We start from the raw sequence: 15,870 nt of genomic DNA, 5'->3' as shown, positions 1-15,870 counted from the left end.
CATGCTGCATTCCCCGTTTTTCTCCCTGTTAACAGTATGTGTCTGTATATTACAGACGCTTTGTTATGGCGCATTCATGCAGCACATAGGCTTGATTCCCTAGCAACGATGTAAATCAAACGTGTCCGGGTAAGGAGATCACGGAAATGATACAATTTACCGTAAAGCCCAGTAAAGGGCGCCCAACGCCCGCTATGAGTCAAGTGTACACTAGCCTGATACTAGCTCGTCTTCGCGACAGTTTATGTTCTTCTTGATTGTTTTTTTTATGTGTTTGTCTTACGTTTTGGGCCATTGTGCTTGGGCAATTCTCCACGATACTGTACAGTACACTGTCGACTAACGTTATGGTAGCTAGCTGCAGAGTGTTAAAAAGGTCGTCTTTATTAGATGTAATATGTTTTTTTCCGTTGCCGGGGAGGGACTCACTAGTGCTCTCAACAAGCTGTCAGACAATGGATTTCCAGTTGCATTGATACAAAGTGCATGGCTTGTCTTTTATGCTGTTGTTGCACTTAGGTGTTAGTTAGATAGCTGGGCTTTAATTTTGTGATCCAAGTCACTTATCTCAATGCATGCGTCTGCAAGAGTAACTGGTGTCCTGGGTTTTCTAGCTAGACGGCTGGCTATCGTCGAATTCTTAACCACTTTGTGCAGAAATCAAGCACTGCAACATTAGCTGGCAGCACATCTAGCTAGTCGCTTGCAGGTGCTTGTCCCGGCGCTTACAGTATTACCTAGCCAGTTTCATATTTAGAACGAAAATATGGAGTTCCCATTTGACATAAACCATATTCTTCCTGAGAGAATCACAGTTCTGGATCAAAACCTTGCCGCAGGTCGAACATCACTAGGAAGGTACTGTACAGTATTTACAGCCAACAACATGTCATTAATGGACGCAAATACACAAGTACAATGTTTAGAGCTAGAATTTCTACTTGTAGAATATACTTGTTTCTACAAGTAGAATGCATATAGAGCTAGACTGTGTATTCTGCATAATTTACCATCAGGGCCATTGTGTCTGATGGTAGACGAATGGTTCAAGTGATAATGGTCATGCAGTTATCAATCAATTCCTCTATGTGAGTCCAGCCTCGCCCTCGTTAACACACACAGCCTGCAATTTGCATGACGTCAGATGATGGTACCAGCTCTCTTTTGTAGTGGTGTAAAACCAACAAACAAACCAATAAACAAAATTCTCTGCTGTCACGGTCATGTAGTTGAAAAAACAGAAATAGTATCACAGTGTGCCATTGTTAACTCCACCCTTATTTTTCCTCTCAATTGTTTAGATCTGATCCACAAATTCAAATTGCCACTGTTATTGATGAACTTGGGAGAGCTTCTGCCAAGGTTTGTGTGTGTGTGTGTGCGTGTGTGTGATCAAAGAGTTGCATATATTGTTTCTGTTGGTGCCATTTATTATACTGCATGCTGAAAGCACATGTCAAATGTAAGCATTAGAGTGCTTTAGATAAGTACATTATGCAACCAAGAAGATTAGGGTTTTGTCATAGATTTGTACATGGGATATCATGTCGAGAAGCTTTTTGACTGCCTGTCAGAGACCGTATTCTCAAATGTATCTGGCTACTTTGCTTAAACCATGTTGTCTTCTGGGGTCTACAGGCCCAACAGCTGACCGCTCCGATCACAAGTGCATCTAAGCTTCAGAGCAATAGGCACCATCTCTACCTGCTGAAGGAAGGAGAAGCCAATGGGTAGGCCAAACCTCTCTAAACTCAGTCACCTCGTTCACCTCAGTTGGTGATGACCCAGCTCCATCGACAGAATTCAGTTTATTCCTTCTTACATTCACGTTTTTATGAAATTAGCAGATTTTTTTTCTCCAAAGCTGCACACACATAGTTTGTTTAGAAAGTACAGCAAAAGAACAGGAACAGAAATGGAGACAGTTATAATAATAGTATTTCGGTGACAGAGTCAAGGAACAGTTTATATTTTGCAGCCTGATTGCAAAAACCATATCTTAGCGACCCAACACGGTGAACAAAAAGAAAACCACGATGCAACAAAAACATCTTAGAAGTAACTAGGCTACAGTGCAACATCTCTATGACAAAAGTGAGTGAATATCCCATATCGAAAATGCAACATCAGCCACTTATGTGCGCTTGGATTAGAAGATCAGCAATCTTACAACAACAAAAATAACATTAGTGTCGCTCTGTGGAAAAAAGGGTATCGTTATTTTCTGTACCAAGGGAAATGTTGTACAACTCATTTTATGCCTTCCCGGCTGTTTTCTGCTGTGTCTGACCTTTCACTAACAGAGGGAAAGGCATGGCGGTGGGATTTCTGAAGGTTGGCTGCAAGAAGTTATTTCTGCTTGTGAGTACCCCTTCTTTACATATACAAAACAGTTTCACCCTCATGATCCAGGGGTTATCGATACCTAATAAAACCTTTGGTTGTAATGTTTCCTCAGGACCAGCGGGGGGCGCACGTGGAAGCAGAGCCTCTCTGTGTTCTGGACTTTTTTGTGAAAGAAAACTTGCAGAGACATGGCTATGGCCTCGAGCTGTTTGAGTTCATGCTTCAGGTAGGACACGCCCTTGAAAGAACCTGTAAGGGGTGGAATGTGACTGTGGGTGGATTTGCAACGACGGTCCGAGAAAAGAAAGAATGCTTGGACGTTGGGGGTTTGTGAATGCCTGTTTTCAGGTTGGGACACGTTTCTCACTGCCATGTTGTGTTTGCCTATTCACACAGCACAAAAGAGTGGAGCCTTTGACGATGGCTTATGACAGGCCATCGCCTAAATTTCTGTCTTTCCTGGAGAAGCATTTCTGCCTGAAGGAGGGTGTTCCCCAGGTATGGTCTGGAGGCATGTGACTGCAGTAGTACGCGCTGGTTGTGTTGCGTTGTATTTGGAAACGACAACCTAGCAACATATCTTACAGTGGCAGTTGTCTTATCAGAAGATACATCGATCATTCCACTTTCTTTCATTCCTCTTGTTCAGTACTTGATTGTTATAATTGTACCACACAGTTCAGACGTGCTGTATTTAGACAGTGCCCATGTCACTGTCACCACAGTAGGGTCCAAAAGGTCAGAGACTGCGTTGAATATTTAATGGGGGAATTGAAGACTGAGAAAGCCAAGAATTCTGTGACATCACGAGAAGCCCTTTGGAATATTGTCATATCATGCTGTAAATATTCTTGTGGATAAGAGAACTGGGCTGTAAGGGCACACAGTTCTGTCACCCCCCCCCCCCCTCCCCCCAAGTTCCCTTAACCCCCAGTTCTCCTACCCCTCCAGTTCACCGTCCCTGCAGAATCTACCAGTTACAGCCAATAGTTCTCTGCAGAATTGAATAACGCCCCTCTCTTCCGAGGTTAATGGGTCTGTCAAATGGCTAAATACATTATACCCATGTAATTTTCTCCAATGGACACCATCATCTATCAAACATGTCTCATTACCTGTTGTGTTTCTTTCCAGGAGTGACCTCTGTCTTTCGTTTGTCTCTGTCCATTGAGTTCAATATGCTTTATTGGCATGACTGCTAAGGGTAAACAGCAGAGAGAAAAGGGATTCAACCTCCTCTCGCTCTCTCCTTTTCCCTCGGTCCTGTGTGTTTGGCTCTCTAGGTCAACAACTTTGTGGTGTTTGATGGCTTCTTCCTCAACAGATCAGGTATGGCTCAGATCATCCCTTGCCACTCGCCACGTGTTTATTTCGCTAGGACTTCTGTATGTGTGACAATAGGAGCAGGTTTAAGTCAGACCTGGTAGTCCCCACCCTCACAAGTGCACGATCACGTCATGCCTAATTCCGATGGTATCTCTCGTCTCTGTGAAATGATACATCCTTGCCCTTTCACCCAGAACACCATGTCTGTGGCCTCACCTCTTTCTTTGAGGATACAGTATCAAGCCAATATCTGTAGCCCCATCTTTGTTTTGATTGGCTTACAGGGGCACATAGTTGAGTAAAGGATGTACTGGAACATCGTGTTTTGTCCCAAGTGTATGCTTGGCACCATGTTGAGAAAGGGTAAACTGTTGTTAATTGCTTACTCGTGATTTCAGTGTAGCTTAGGCAAACATAAAGTGAGCTACAAAACATAACCTGGATGTTTTATGGTTTTCACCCTGATACAATGTTAGAGACACTGTGACACTGGATATAGTGATTTTACTAGGGAGGGTTCTGTCCAAAGCTGTTTTTTTTTTTTTTGCTGTTCCGGTTCCAAACACTTTTGTTTCACCAAACTCTCCCAGGCTCGCCTCACTCTCCTCTGACGGATCAGGGGATGTACGGCTTTTTGTAAGGACTCTCAATCTTCTTTTTCTTTTCTTCCTTTCCCCCGGCATCCAAATCCCCTTCCCTTGTTTAGTTAATGACTGTGTTTATATCAGGCCTCCCCTTTGCACATGCTATATCTTTTTTTCTCTCTCTCCCTTTCTTTTCAACTTTGTCCTTCTTTTATCTCTCCATCCTTCTCTCTCTCTCTCTCTCTCTCTCTCTCTCTCTCTCTCTCTCTCTCTCTCTCTCTCTCTCTCTCTCTCTCTCTCACTCTATCCTTCAGTTCCTCTCTTTGGAGATATGCAGGTACACTCCACTGCTACCCATTCCCCACCCTGCCAGGGTCCAATATAGTGGATGTGACCCACCATGTTGTATATTGGACCCATTAGCTTTAAATGACCGTTATGGCTCTGTCACGCTCCTTAACAAACGTCCTTGCAGCACAAGCTGATGATAATGAAGCTGCTTGTATACCTTAAGTCTTACCGGCCTCCCCAGTGTCTTGTCAGTTTGCGTAGAGTCACCTTCAACTCACACCACCCATATGTTTATGGACGAAGCTAGCATTTGTAGGAATATTTTGGCTACAGTGTATTGCATCCTTGCCATCTGTGTATGTTTCTGTGGAGTCTGCGAGGAGGGTAAATGCTGCAGCCCTCCACATACAGAACCAGAATCCTGTTCGGTGTTGCGTTTGGGACTTTAGTGACTTCTGTTTTCTTTTACAGCGGCCCAGTTGAGAAAGGTTCCCCCAAAAAAGCCGGACGGAGAGATCAAGCCCTACTCGCTAATGGGGAGAGAAGGTGAGTCACGCAGCTTCACATGGACACTGTCGAGACCTGGGACACGACACAATCTAGTACTGTGCTTCACCGCAGTCTGTCTAAACATTCGTGCTTGTAAATGTGCTGCTTCATTGCCCCCATTGTGAATGGAATGCCGTAGGACGTTTATGGTATGAAAGACATCTGTGTGGTAGACAATCCGGTTCATTAGCTGAGGTTAGCTTTGAAATACACGGGGTGTTTGCTAGAATAACCGCCGGAGGCAGAGTCGGGAACCGGGATGTGCAGCGGGGCGAGCGAGTGTTGAGACGTGACGTCCCGCATGTGTTCCTCCTCAGTGGTGCGCGAGGAGCAGAGGGCTCTCCCCTGGCCTTTCGTTCGCCCCGTGGCTCCCCCCCCCTCTCCCCCCTCACGGGCGGTATCCTCCCCCTGCTCGCGCTCCCTCAGCGTGGGATCCTCCCCCAGCAGGGGGCCCCCGTGCCCCGCCCCGACACCTGCCCCTGGGGCCTTCAGGGGCCAGACGCCCGACTCCCCTCTGATCGAGAACTGCAGAGCAAGGCGCACCAGGTAAGGGCACTCCGTCGCCACTACTCAAAAATCAAAGCAAACGGATTTGCACTGTCACAGAGGGCTTCACGTACGCCCACAGAGCTGCACCTTAACCAACCTGAACTCTCAAAGACGCTGGACGAAGGAGAGATCAAGATTCAGGATCAACTTTATTGTCCCAGAAAGTGGAACATTTGTCTTGGGCTTTCACCCATGCTGCAAACACAGATACATACAAAAGTGAATAACACCAGAGTCCCTAAAAGCAGAGATCCCCCCAGTGTCCATCCTGGCCTCGTCCTCTCTTTTTCCGCCGCTATTTAAAAGTTTTACTAAAACAGGGTTGATTGAATTTTAAAATATAATTAATCTCCAGCAGGGAACTGAGCCTCCTCCCAGAGGGACCCAGAGGATACTAAGTGTGTAGAACAGGGGATGGGCACAAACTGTCTTATCTACTTACGAACAGGCTGCCCCCTAAGGCAGGCTAATGACAGTGACAGTCATGCTGGATGATGAGGGTATGTTGTCAATGCTGAGAGCTTGTGCCTGGTCCTCCAGACCGGGCAGTCATTCCTCTCTTTAGACAGTAATTGTTGCACACAAAGAGCTCTCTTCAGCACTGGCCGTTCCCTTCTACTCCAGGCCTCCTTCGGTCTCTCTCTCTGTAATTCTCTCTCTCTTTTTGCTCTCCTCCAGCGAACTGTCCTGTTTGACCACAGCTCTCCTCTTGGCTTCTCTAAACACAGTTTCTCTCCGTCTCTCTCCCTCCTCTCTGCCCTCTTGTCTCATGGGACACCTTTATTCCTTGTCGATTTCACCTCTCCAAACATCTACTCCCGACCTCCCTCTCTTCATTTCACCGGGCTCTCTTTCTTTCTCCCCTCATCGCAACAGTTCCCTTAATCGATCTCGGCTCAGCTTTCATTGACTTCCACCTTTTGAACTTCCCACCACAGGCTCTTAAGTTTGACGGAGGGCCAGGGGCTTTTAGTCTGTTAGTCTGCCTGTCTTGAAGACGAGGAAGTCTTTTATTATCTTAATGATGCTTTGACTACAACATTGAAAGAAAGCACGACATGGCCCCCTGTGCCCTGTAGGACTTTGAAATCTTTCCTGTGTTTGTGCAACTGAGGGAACCACGACGCTGTAACCTCTACCTGCCTTTTAGACGCCATTAAACATCTTTTATCCCACCAAACTAGAAACGGGACGTTTTATTTTAACCACATTACACACTTTCGTGGTTGTACTTTACAGCTTGTCACATTTCCCAGGTTTCCCAGCTTTATAGAAGGTCGACAAGTAAATGTGGATGGTGATATTTTAAGGCCCTTCCTGTTTCGTCCAATTCCCAGCCCAGTTTCTGCTCTATTATTTGCCCTCATTTCATCTCACGATCATGGTTCTTTCGTGTGTCCCCCCGATCACTGTTTTGATGAACGTTTTATGAATTATTTTAACTTTGGTTGCTAATTATGTTTTTTCATATTTCAAATGTTTTGGGTTTTCTTTTGTTGTTCCTGTTTCATTAATTTCCCTTTTGCATCCACTTGACCTGTCCTCTTTCTCCTGGCATGCCTTTGCTACTCATCCCACTTTCTATCTCCCTCCCCTCATCGGTCTCCCTCTTTCATTCTCTCTCTTGCGACCTTGTCCTCCGTTCCTTTCCCCTCTCTCTTCCTGGCTATCTTCTGTCTTCCACCATTCCGCTGGTAGCCAACAGGGCCTGGTTGCCAGGGGCAACCTCTACAGTCGCCACATCAACAGCAGGGGCTTTGGGCTGCTGTTGGAGAAACGGCAGAGCACCTTCAAACTGCCAGGTAAGGTGCTGTGAAGAAACAGTGTGTGTGTGTTAGGAAACGGAACTTGTGCCGGTCAAGAACGGACAAAAACCCAATCCTGCTGTACTGTAGATTCCACACAATGCTGGGATTTGTAGTTTTCATGCTGTAAGTGCTGTGTGCCTCTTCAGGTTTGAGACCAGTGTTGAAAGACAGAGAAACTGACACAGACACACTGGGACACACAAATACAGACAGGTTTGAAATTTCTCACGCATCACTTAAGTTATGTGCCCGCACACAAACACTTGAATTTAATGGAGCTGATGAACGGCCGAGCAAAATATAGAATCGAGAAGAAGACCGTTTTTTTGTGGTCGTTTTGTGCCCTTTTCTGTGTTTCTGACTTTCTTTCCTTGCCTCTCTGCTATATTAACATTTACATTTAGTCATTTAGCAGACGCTCTTATCCAGAGCGACATGCAGTAGGTACAGGGACATTCCCCCGAGGCAAGGAGGGTGAAGTGCCTTGCCCAAGGACACATTGTCATTTGGCACAGCCGGGAATCAAACTGGCAACTTTCTGATTACTAGCCCGATTCCCTCACCGCTCAGCCACCTGACTCCCTACATGCATCTCCTTCTCTGACTCGCATTCACTCCACGAAATTCAATTTCCCTCTCATTGTTCTCTGGCCTTCCCCTTATAAATCTCTTCCCTTCTTTCTCCATCCATCTCCCCTTTTTTGACTAGGTTCCATCCCCTCTCGCTCCCGCCACTGCCCATACCTCAGAAGGAAAGCCAGACACCCGTGGTGGCCAGGGGACCAGACCCAAGGATGGGAGTTGATTCCACACTGCTGGAGAGGGGGCTGAGGGTGGGGGCAGAGCCCTGGCCTTCTGGGAGGCTAGGAAGAGCTGTGCAGCCAGGCCAGAAGGCCCTGTTGGAAGCGGAGAAGAACCAGGGGAGAGGAGGGTGGTCCTGGACGGTTGGGGAGAGCCGGTGTACAGCCCAGTGGGTCAAACAGAAGCAGGAATACAGGAGCACCCGGCCTTGGTGACAAAGGACATGAGAGAGAGAGAGCCAGAGAGAGAGCCAGAGAGAGAGCCAGAGAGAGAGCCAGAGAGAGAGCCAGAGAGACAGAGAGAGCCAGAGAGACAGAGAGAGCCAGAGAGACAGAGAGAGCCAGAGAGACAGAGAGAGCGAGGATAAGGAAGGAAGGGGATCAACACTGTTTGACGTACTCTTGATATCAGTAAATGTTTAGGCGTGGCAAATGGAGCCAAACGACTCCCATAGGTTAACAGGGTGGGAAGCAGCAACATGGAGATAATGGAGCAGTGAATAAGTAGGCTGACGAGGCGAGTAGGCTTGTATGGAGTGTGTGTCTGAATCTGCCACGTGAAGAGTCAGTTGGTTGAAAGGAAGGCGTGGGATGTGCTAGGAATTCCTTGGGAATTTAGCTGACCTCACTTGTTTAATGCACATTTTATGCCACTTTAATTGTATTTATTTTCAAATAACTTGTGGATTTGTAAGTGTATTACTGAATGTCAAGAAATTAAATGGAAATACATTTCAGACACTAAAAACAGAAATGGACTCCCGTATTTTCCTTGGATGGCATTATGAATCACGTGCTGGTTATGTAAAGGATGTATCGTAAATTACAATGTGATTGATTAGTTGGCCTTGATTATGGTAAATTCACATTTTCTCTCGTCTTACTTCCATTTGAATCCTCAGTACCGCCCTCTAATGGCAGAGTCCTGTAACTGCCGGTCCTCTACAGGTCCATTAGAGCACTGCACCCTCCCAGACTTGAGATAAACATCATCAAAACATTTATGTCCAATTACGTGTTAAACATTCACTAACGAGCCCGGTCGTTAACATTCTTCCTTTGAGATCTTTGACGACACCATTTCACCACTCATCTGTTCACCGTTTTAGACATTGTTTGGACCAAACAGATTGTACGTTGGAGCACTGGCATGATAAACATTCATGTCAAGTATAAACATGATGCACTGTTTGGTCAACTTTTAATGAAATGTTAAGACATGCGACCCCTTAATACATACGCCAATAAGACAGACGGTTATCCTTAACCAGCTTACTGATTCATTTCTGTATGTTTGCTTAGGAGTGGTGGTCCACAATGCATATAGCACACCCAGTCCTTGCGGATTTGTACTCAAGGATGGACGTATCCTAGCAACCCTCTTAAGGCCAGGGGGTTAAACAGCCGTGGACAGAGATGTACCAACTTAATGTACGACTGGGATGCTGCAAAGGTTATTACCTTTCAGAAATACTCAAAATCAACAAAGGTTCTGGGTTGCAAAAGACCTCCCATGTATATATAAAAATTGTATTTATTTTGATATCTCCATCAAGTTTAACTTGGAACAATACAAACAACATTAGACACCACGAGTTCCATACATGGAGTTTTACTTGAGGTGTGGTGTTGGCTTCAATCTCTTTCCCCACCTTTTTACGAGGATGTTTTACATTATCAGTTGGCAAGAGCATAAGGTTCTACGCAAGATGCAGGCTGAGGAGAACAGAAACAAATGATTTAAAATCTGTTTGTTACAACAACAAGTGTGACAATCCTGGGCAAATTGCTGTCACCCACACTGTAATCTGGTACGTGGTGGCACCAGTATCCTCTCCATGAAAGTCCCAAAAACGCTGGAATCTCTTTCCAAGAAAGTGTTTTGTTGATAGTCCTCTCAGGTTACTTCCTTTAGCTAGTCACGTCCACAAGCGTGAGTTTGTATTCACTCACCCATACTACATAAGTAACTCACAAAGTGCTTTGACCTTTATCTAGTGCTTGTTCTCGTCTGACGTGTTTTTCCTTTTAGTCAGCTAAGGAAATTCCTCATGTGCTCAATGGACCATGGGAACTCTAACTACAGTACTCACTGACGCCAAAAGCGAGGGTGTTAGATGATTAAAACATGCTCGGAATATTTTCATTGGTCCCACCGACAGATTCAAGTAACAGTCTTGAGCTCCCGCTTCGTCAACCTCTGTTTGAACATGCATGTCGGCCTCCCGTTTACCCCTGATTTTTAATGACTACTTTTAGAAACCATTGTCCATACCCTCCCCCAGTGCCCTGTTCTGTACTGCATCCATTCCGCCTGTGGCCCAGATTACCTAGGATAAGCTAAGCCGGTGCACTACTTATTTCCTGTAGGGAAATTAGTAGAAACCAAAATAACCTATAAATTTTTTTTTTTTAAAAACCTGGAACAGGAAAATGGCAAAACTATTGATGTCATTTTACTTTGTATATCTATTTTTAGTACAGTTACTGTATTTTAAATCAACCTCGGGTTTCTGTTTCTTTTTTGAAAAGGTGACGTGGGTGTTCAGCACCTGGCACGTACGTTACAGTGAACCTGGTTCCCCACCAGGTTTTCCCACATTTACTGTCACTAGTCATGGTGTAGCCTAGGGGCTGTGGTCTGCCCCTGGGAGCAGAGAGAGGTAGATATTGGATTGGAGGAAGCGGGGGTAACAGTCTGTGTCCAGCAGGGTGTAGATGCGTTTCTGAGCGTGGCAGAGGGACGTGTGGGAGGGAGCCTGCAGCAGCTGCATGGTCAGCTCTCTGGTCTTGCTGTCCAGATTCACCTAAAGGAATAGAGGACAGCATTCAGGTGACTCATTCAACAAACGGACATGGAGCAAGAACAAAAGACAGCCATTGCTGGATCAGGAACAAGTGTACCACAGGGCAGGCAGATAGGCAGCCAGGGACAGACAAACCAATGGACAGGGACAAAAAACACACAGACAAGACAGACAAACAGATAGGCAAGCTGGCAGATACGCAGGCGGGAAGATGGAGACACAGGCCGGAACATAGACAAAACTTTACCTCTCGTGGTGCCCCTGGTTGGATGTAGGTGGCACAGATGTCTCGGGCTCTCCTCTGCAGGCTGAAATTATTGGACGAGTGTCTGTACTGCTCACAGGCCAGATAGAACTGCAGGTTCTCCTCGCTGAACTCAGAACGCAGGAATGCACCAAACACAGACACGCCCGCTGTGGTTTGGAGGGATTGGGTAGAAGGGGTGGGTGAGCGAGATAGAGGGAGAGAGGAAGGGAGGGAGGGACAAAAGGAAAACAGATATAAGGGGTTAGTGACATGCTGTGCACCTTAGTTAAAATATCACTTCTTGTTACTTAGAACTTTGACCTTGATACTGCTGTGCTTATGCGCGCACACACACACACACACACACAGTAAATCACAACCCAGTGCAGAATTTCTTCATGCCATCATTTATCCAGATATGTTCCACATTTTCTCTCAGTTTCAAACACATCTTTTGATGAGGCAGGGTGTTGCAACATATTTATTTCCAAAGAAGGGTACAAGATTGGTGTCTCCGCGGTTACAACATATCTTTGTTCCCAGAATCAGCTTTATTCGCCATAAGTTCACACAAACAAGGAATTTACTGTGGCAGGAAGGTGCATACGATAAACATCTAAGAATCCCACTTTTAAAAAGTAGAAAAAGTACAGCAGTCTAAATGTAGCTGGGGTTTGGGCCCAAAAGTCTGCACTGAACACTGCGACAGTGGCTTAATCACAAAGAGCCTGTGAGGCTGTTTTCTAAAAATCACAACCAAAGCCAATAGTACGTGGGGGTGGTGGTATCAAAGTGTTTTCAATATTAAAAAATAACACCACCTACAGTATAATACTAGTGTTGCACACTGAGATGAAAGTATGGGTGGCTGAACAGAGACTCTCTAATGACCCTGGCTGTTCCTCCAACAAGGCTAACAAGGAAGGGCGTGGGGCCTGTGCAACCATGACAACCAAGGGTTGATCTTTAACTGGAATCGTCCCGGCATATAAACAGGGAACATTCTCAAGCATTTTCCCAAGCAAACAACAATTTCCCTTTCCGGAGGGGGCTCAAGGAATCCTTCCAGGTGTTTTGCGATTGCCTACTTTGTAAGCTTGTGTGAAAAGTGTGTACGTATGAAAAAAAGGAAGTTAACAACCATTGGAATGTAATGAGGAAGTAATAGAGTGGGAAAAAAGTGATGTAGATTTATGAACTTCAGTCACATACTCCTGATCATCTCACAAGGTTTCTGGGTGGGAATAGAATAAGGAAAGAATCTGGCCTGTTCTCTTCTCAGCGTCAGTGTTTACCAATCTATTAATACAAGCCGGCTGGTTCTAGTAAACTCCTGCATCAAGCTTGAATGCACCGCACACTGAAACCAGTGTCCTCCATCCAAACAGCGAGTCACCCACACTTCAGCAGAGGTCAACACGGTTGGAAAGCGCGGGCCACTCACCTCGGCTGTCCAGGAGAGCGTTGAGGGACTCGGCCCACTTGTCCATCTCTTCCCGGCTGAACCTGGTCTTGCTGTGACCCACCTGGCTCCACTGGCGAAGGAAGGGCAAACGAGACCTTCTCTCTTTGGCACTGACATGGAGACAAAGGAAAAGCTATGGAGATTGGAGCTTTTGGTTGGAGCTGATTTCTCAACAGTGCATCTGTTTATTGATACAAAATGTATTTTTTTTTTCAATGAACGTGATGGTCCTTCCTAGCAAAATGATCAGTACATGTTGAGGTAAGAGGTACATTTTGAGGTTACTTTCATACTTCAAATGCGTCATTACGTATGAACATTACTTTCATACTTCAAATGCGTCATTACGTAGGAACATTACTTTCATGCTTCAAATGCGTCATTACGTATGAACATTACGAACAACCCTCCCGCAAGAGTAACTCACCTGTCCTTTCTGTTCTGAATTGAAGAGATTGGATTGTGAGGAATGAGGGCTCTGAAAAAAGGGACAACAGGTGCGTTTTTTGCCAAGTGTCCTATCATTAATCTCTGTTTTTTCCAGTCTCTCTCTCTCTCTCTCTCTCTCCTCCTCTCTCCTCTCTCTCTCTCTCTCTCTCTCTCCTCTCCCTCTCCTCCTCCTCTCTCTCTCTCTCTCTCTCTCCCTCTCTCTCTCCTCTCTCTCTCCTCTCTCTCTCTCCTCTCTCCTCTCTCCTCTCTCTCTCTCTCTCCTCTCTCTCCTCTCTCTCTCTCTCTCTCTCTCCTCTCTCTCTCACTCTCTCTCTCTCTCTCTCTCTCTCTCTCTCTCCCTCTCTCTCTCTCTCTCTCTCTCACACACACACACACACACACACTTTTGATTAAATCCCAGCTGTGCAATTACTTTTGTGGTGGACGGCTTAATTGTATGAACAATATTTTCCAGTAGTGAGTCACTGCATCATAAAAATATATAGTATGAAACATAAAAAACATGCACCACATACACTACAAAACCAAATCTGAAAAGAAATGAGTCATAGATGTTGACTAACAGCGATACACAGAAGGAACAAAGGTCTTTCAAATGCCAAAATTGGGATGGATTAGCTCAATACTGCGGATCCAGCCTGGCTCCTCTAAACTTGACAAATCTCCCTTTACCTGTCCAAAGAGGCTCTTGAGGTGCAGCTTGGCCGCTGACAGCCTGGCCCTTGCATGGTGGGACTTGAGGGGGTTGGATAAGGATGTGTTTGAGGGTGAGGTTGATGGATGTCCATCGCCCATGCTGCCCTTGGCCACCGGGGCCAGTTGACTGTCACTGTAGGCCCGGTACCCTTCACTGATGCCCACAAACTCCCAGCTTTCCCCTTCTCCAGCATGCCCAGCTCAGTGAAGTTCTCCACACTGACGCTGAGCTCCTTTCTCATCTCTCCTTTTCCCTCCTTTGTTAGGACTCAACACACGGTTCCTGGATGATTGGGGGCAGTGATGAAGGTCCACTGTCCAGCTCATCCTGCTCCTGGGTCGAGCTGTAGGTGCCCGACTCTCCATCCCTTCCACAGCTCTGGTCCTTCGCTAGCGCCACTTTCCCGCCGGGGAAGGAAGTCCATATCGAGAAGGGACCCCTCCGAGCTGTAGCGACGCATGGGGCCGACTTCTACCGTTCCGTTTTGAAGAAGGATGAAGGGATGGTGGAGGTCAGGGAAGATTGAGGGACTTGTGTGAGACAGGTTTAGGAAAGTAAAGAGGAGAAAGAAATGAATGTGTGGTTGTCTGTAGGCACAGGACAGCCTGTGAAAATGAGGCAAGAGTGGGAGAGGAGGACGGGAAAGATAAAATTTAACAATTACAGAGAAGTAGGTCATTTCATTAGGGCAGTTACTTGGTGTTCTGCTGCTCCATATGAGTGCCTGGTTCTGCTGGTTTGGATATTTGTAATGAGAACACTTCTACGCTAAATGGCCTGAAAACTGTAGGTAGGTGTAATAGATAGCGACTTGTAACTAACACCTTATGAACACAAATAACATATATGACCTTTTACTGTTTACTTAAGCTATGTGTATAAGATAATCCCCTAATGATAAACAACGTGAAAGCCATTTCATTTTTTTCCCAACATGCTCGTGATTATAATGTAAATATCAGTACCATTTAATCACAAATCCTCTCATGTTAATTGCACCTTGATCCAAATAGACGACCTAGAAACCACAAAATATATCACATATGGCTTGAGACTGAGAATAGATGAAAACTCACAAGATCAGAAGCTTCGAATAGTGTATCAACAGCCTCAATTGTATCTGGGTTAAATGTTTTGTTTCATTGACCTACCTTACCGTCCAGCGTTTATTCTGCCATGTGTTCGATCATTATTACAATTCCAAGGGCCACCAAATATCCTTTGGACACCATATAACGCAAATCTCAGTTCGATTATATTACGAGCGTGAAACCGTGTATTGCCGAACTGGAGAACGCCCCCTCGTTCTATCCTCAAGTTTGCTATGGTCTCGATCGAACCCTCCAGTATGCGTTTCGTAAAGCTCTATAAATAGACGGCGACAAAGACAAATGTCGACGCCGAAAAGGTTTGACTTGAGCCAGTTTTTACGCTAAATGAACCATTCCCAGCTATCACTCTTAAATGAAATAGATACGTCCCCTGTCGCCACACCCACAACTTAGTTTCAGCTTGCTGCCACTTCGAAGTTTGTACAGAGCATAATTCCGATAATTGTAGGTGTGTCCTGGAAAACGTAACTAATTAACATATTTAAAAGTAATTGATGTAATTGATAAGTGACCCAATGAATGATGCATATTAACACTGTGTAAAAAAGACGCAAGAGGTTTTGGTCGAAAAATCTGAAATTCTTTCATTTAATAGGCTACTCAAATATTCGTATTTTTCAATCAAATCTACTTCTAATAATAGGAATAATATAACTAAATAAATAGATATTTATATAGGCTACATATAATTTTTTTGTGAATGAATGAAGGAATGAACATGATGCTTTGGCATACTCTAAAACGTGCACTTGCAATATATTTAAAATGTTTCATGTTTTATTCAAGAGCTATATTGCTCAGTGTTAAAATGATATAATGTTAAAATCGATATTGTCTTA

At 45.1% G+C, this 15,870-nt stretch overlaps 2 protein-coding genes across 8 annotated transcripts; one reads left to right on the top strand and one right to left on the bottom strand.

Moving 5' to 3' along the window:
- Positions 1–378: 378 nt before the first annotated feature.
- On the top strand, positions 379–10,662 carry atat1 (alpha tubulin acetyltransferase 1). Of its 3 annotated transcripts, XM_047019126.1 has the most exons (12): positions 379–858; positions 1,302–1,362; positions 1,639–1,730; positions 2,304–2,361; positions 2,459–2,572; positions 2,743–2,844; positions 3,630–3,675; positions 5,019–5,093; positions 5,414–5,642; positions 7,344–7,447; positions 7,600–7,666; positions 8,163–10,662. In XM_047019126.1, exons 1-12 carry the CDS (start codon positions 767–769, stop codon positions 8,467–8,469), a joined length of 1,347 nt encoding a protein of 448 aa, XP_046875082.1. In that variant the 5' UTR covers positions 379–766; the 3' UTR covers positions 8,470–10,662. The 3 variants fall into 3 exon arrangements, with proteins under 3 accessions (XP_046875082.1, XP_046875084.1, XP_046875083.1); XM_047019128.1 differs by lacking the exon at positions 7,600–7,666 and having other exon boundaries at positions 8,163–8,381; XM_047019127.1 differs by lacking the exons at positions 7,344–7,447; positions 7,600–7,666.
- Positions 9,744–15,488, bottom strand: si:ch211-152p11.4 (regulator of G-protein signaling 1). Of its 5 annotated transcripts, none has more exons than XM_047019131.1 (7): positions 15,071–15,488; positions 14,885–14,937; positions 13,895–14,524; positions 13,200–13,250; positions 12,752–12,882; positions 11,308–11,474; positions 9,744–11,060 (listed from the first exon to the last, which is right to left on the bottom strand). In XM_047019131.1, exons 3-7 carry the CDS (start codon positions 14,158–14,160, stop codon positions 10,881–10,883), a joined length of 795 nt encoding a protein of 264 aa, XP_046875087.1. In that variant the 5' UTR covers positions 14,161–14,524; positions 14,885–14,937; positions 15,071–15,488; the 3' UTR covers positions 9,744–10,880. The 5 variants fall into 5 exon arrangements, with proteins under 5 accessions (XP_046875087.1, XP_046875089.1, XP_046875086.1 ...); XM_047019133.1 differs by having other exon boundaries at positions 15,076–15,458; XM_047019130.1 differs by lacking the exon at positions 14,885–14,937 and having other exon boundaries at positions 15,071–15,459.
- Between the last annotated feature and the right edge of the window lie 382 nt (positions 15,489–15,870).

This window comes from Hypomesus transpacificus, chromosome 4 (genome assembly GCF_021917145.1).
Source record: "Hypomesus transpacificus isolate Combined female chromosome 4, fHypTra1, whole genome shotgun sequence".
NCBI lineage: Eukaryota > Metazoa > Chordata > Actinopteri > Osmeriformes > Osmeridae > Hypomesus > Hypomesus transpacificus.
Note: the sequence above shows the minus strand (reverse complement) of the source record. Positions and strands in the feature narration are given on the sequence as shown.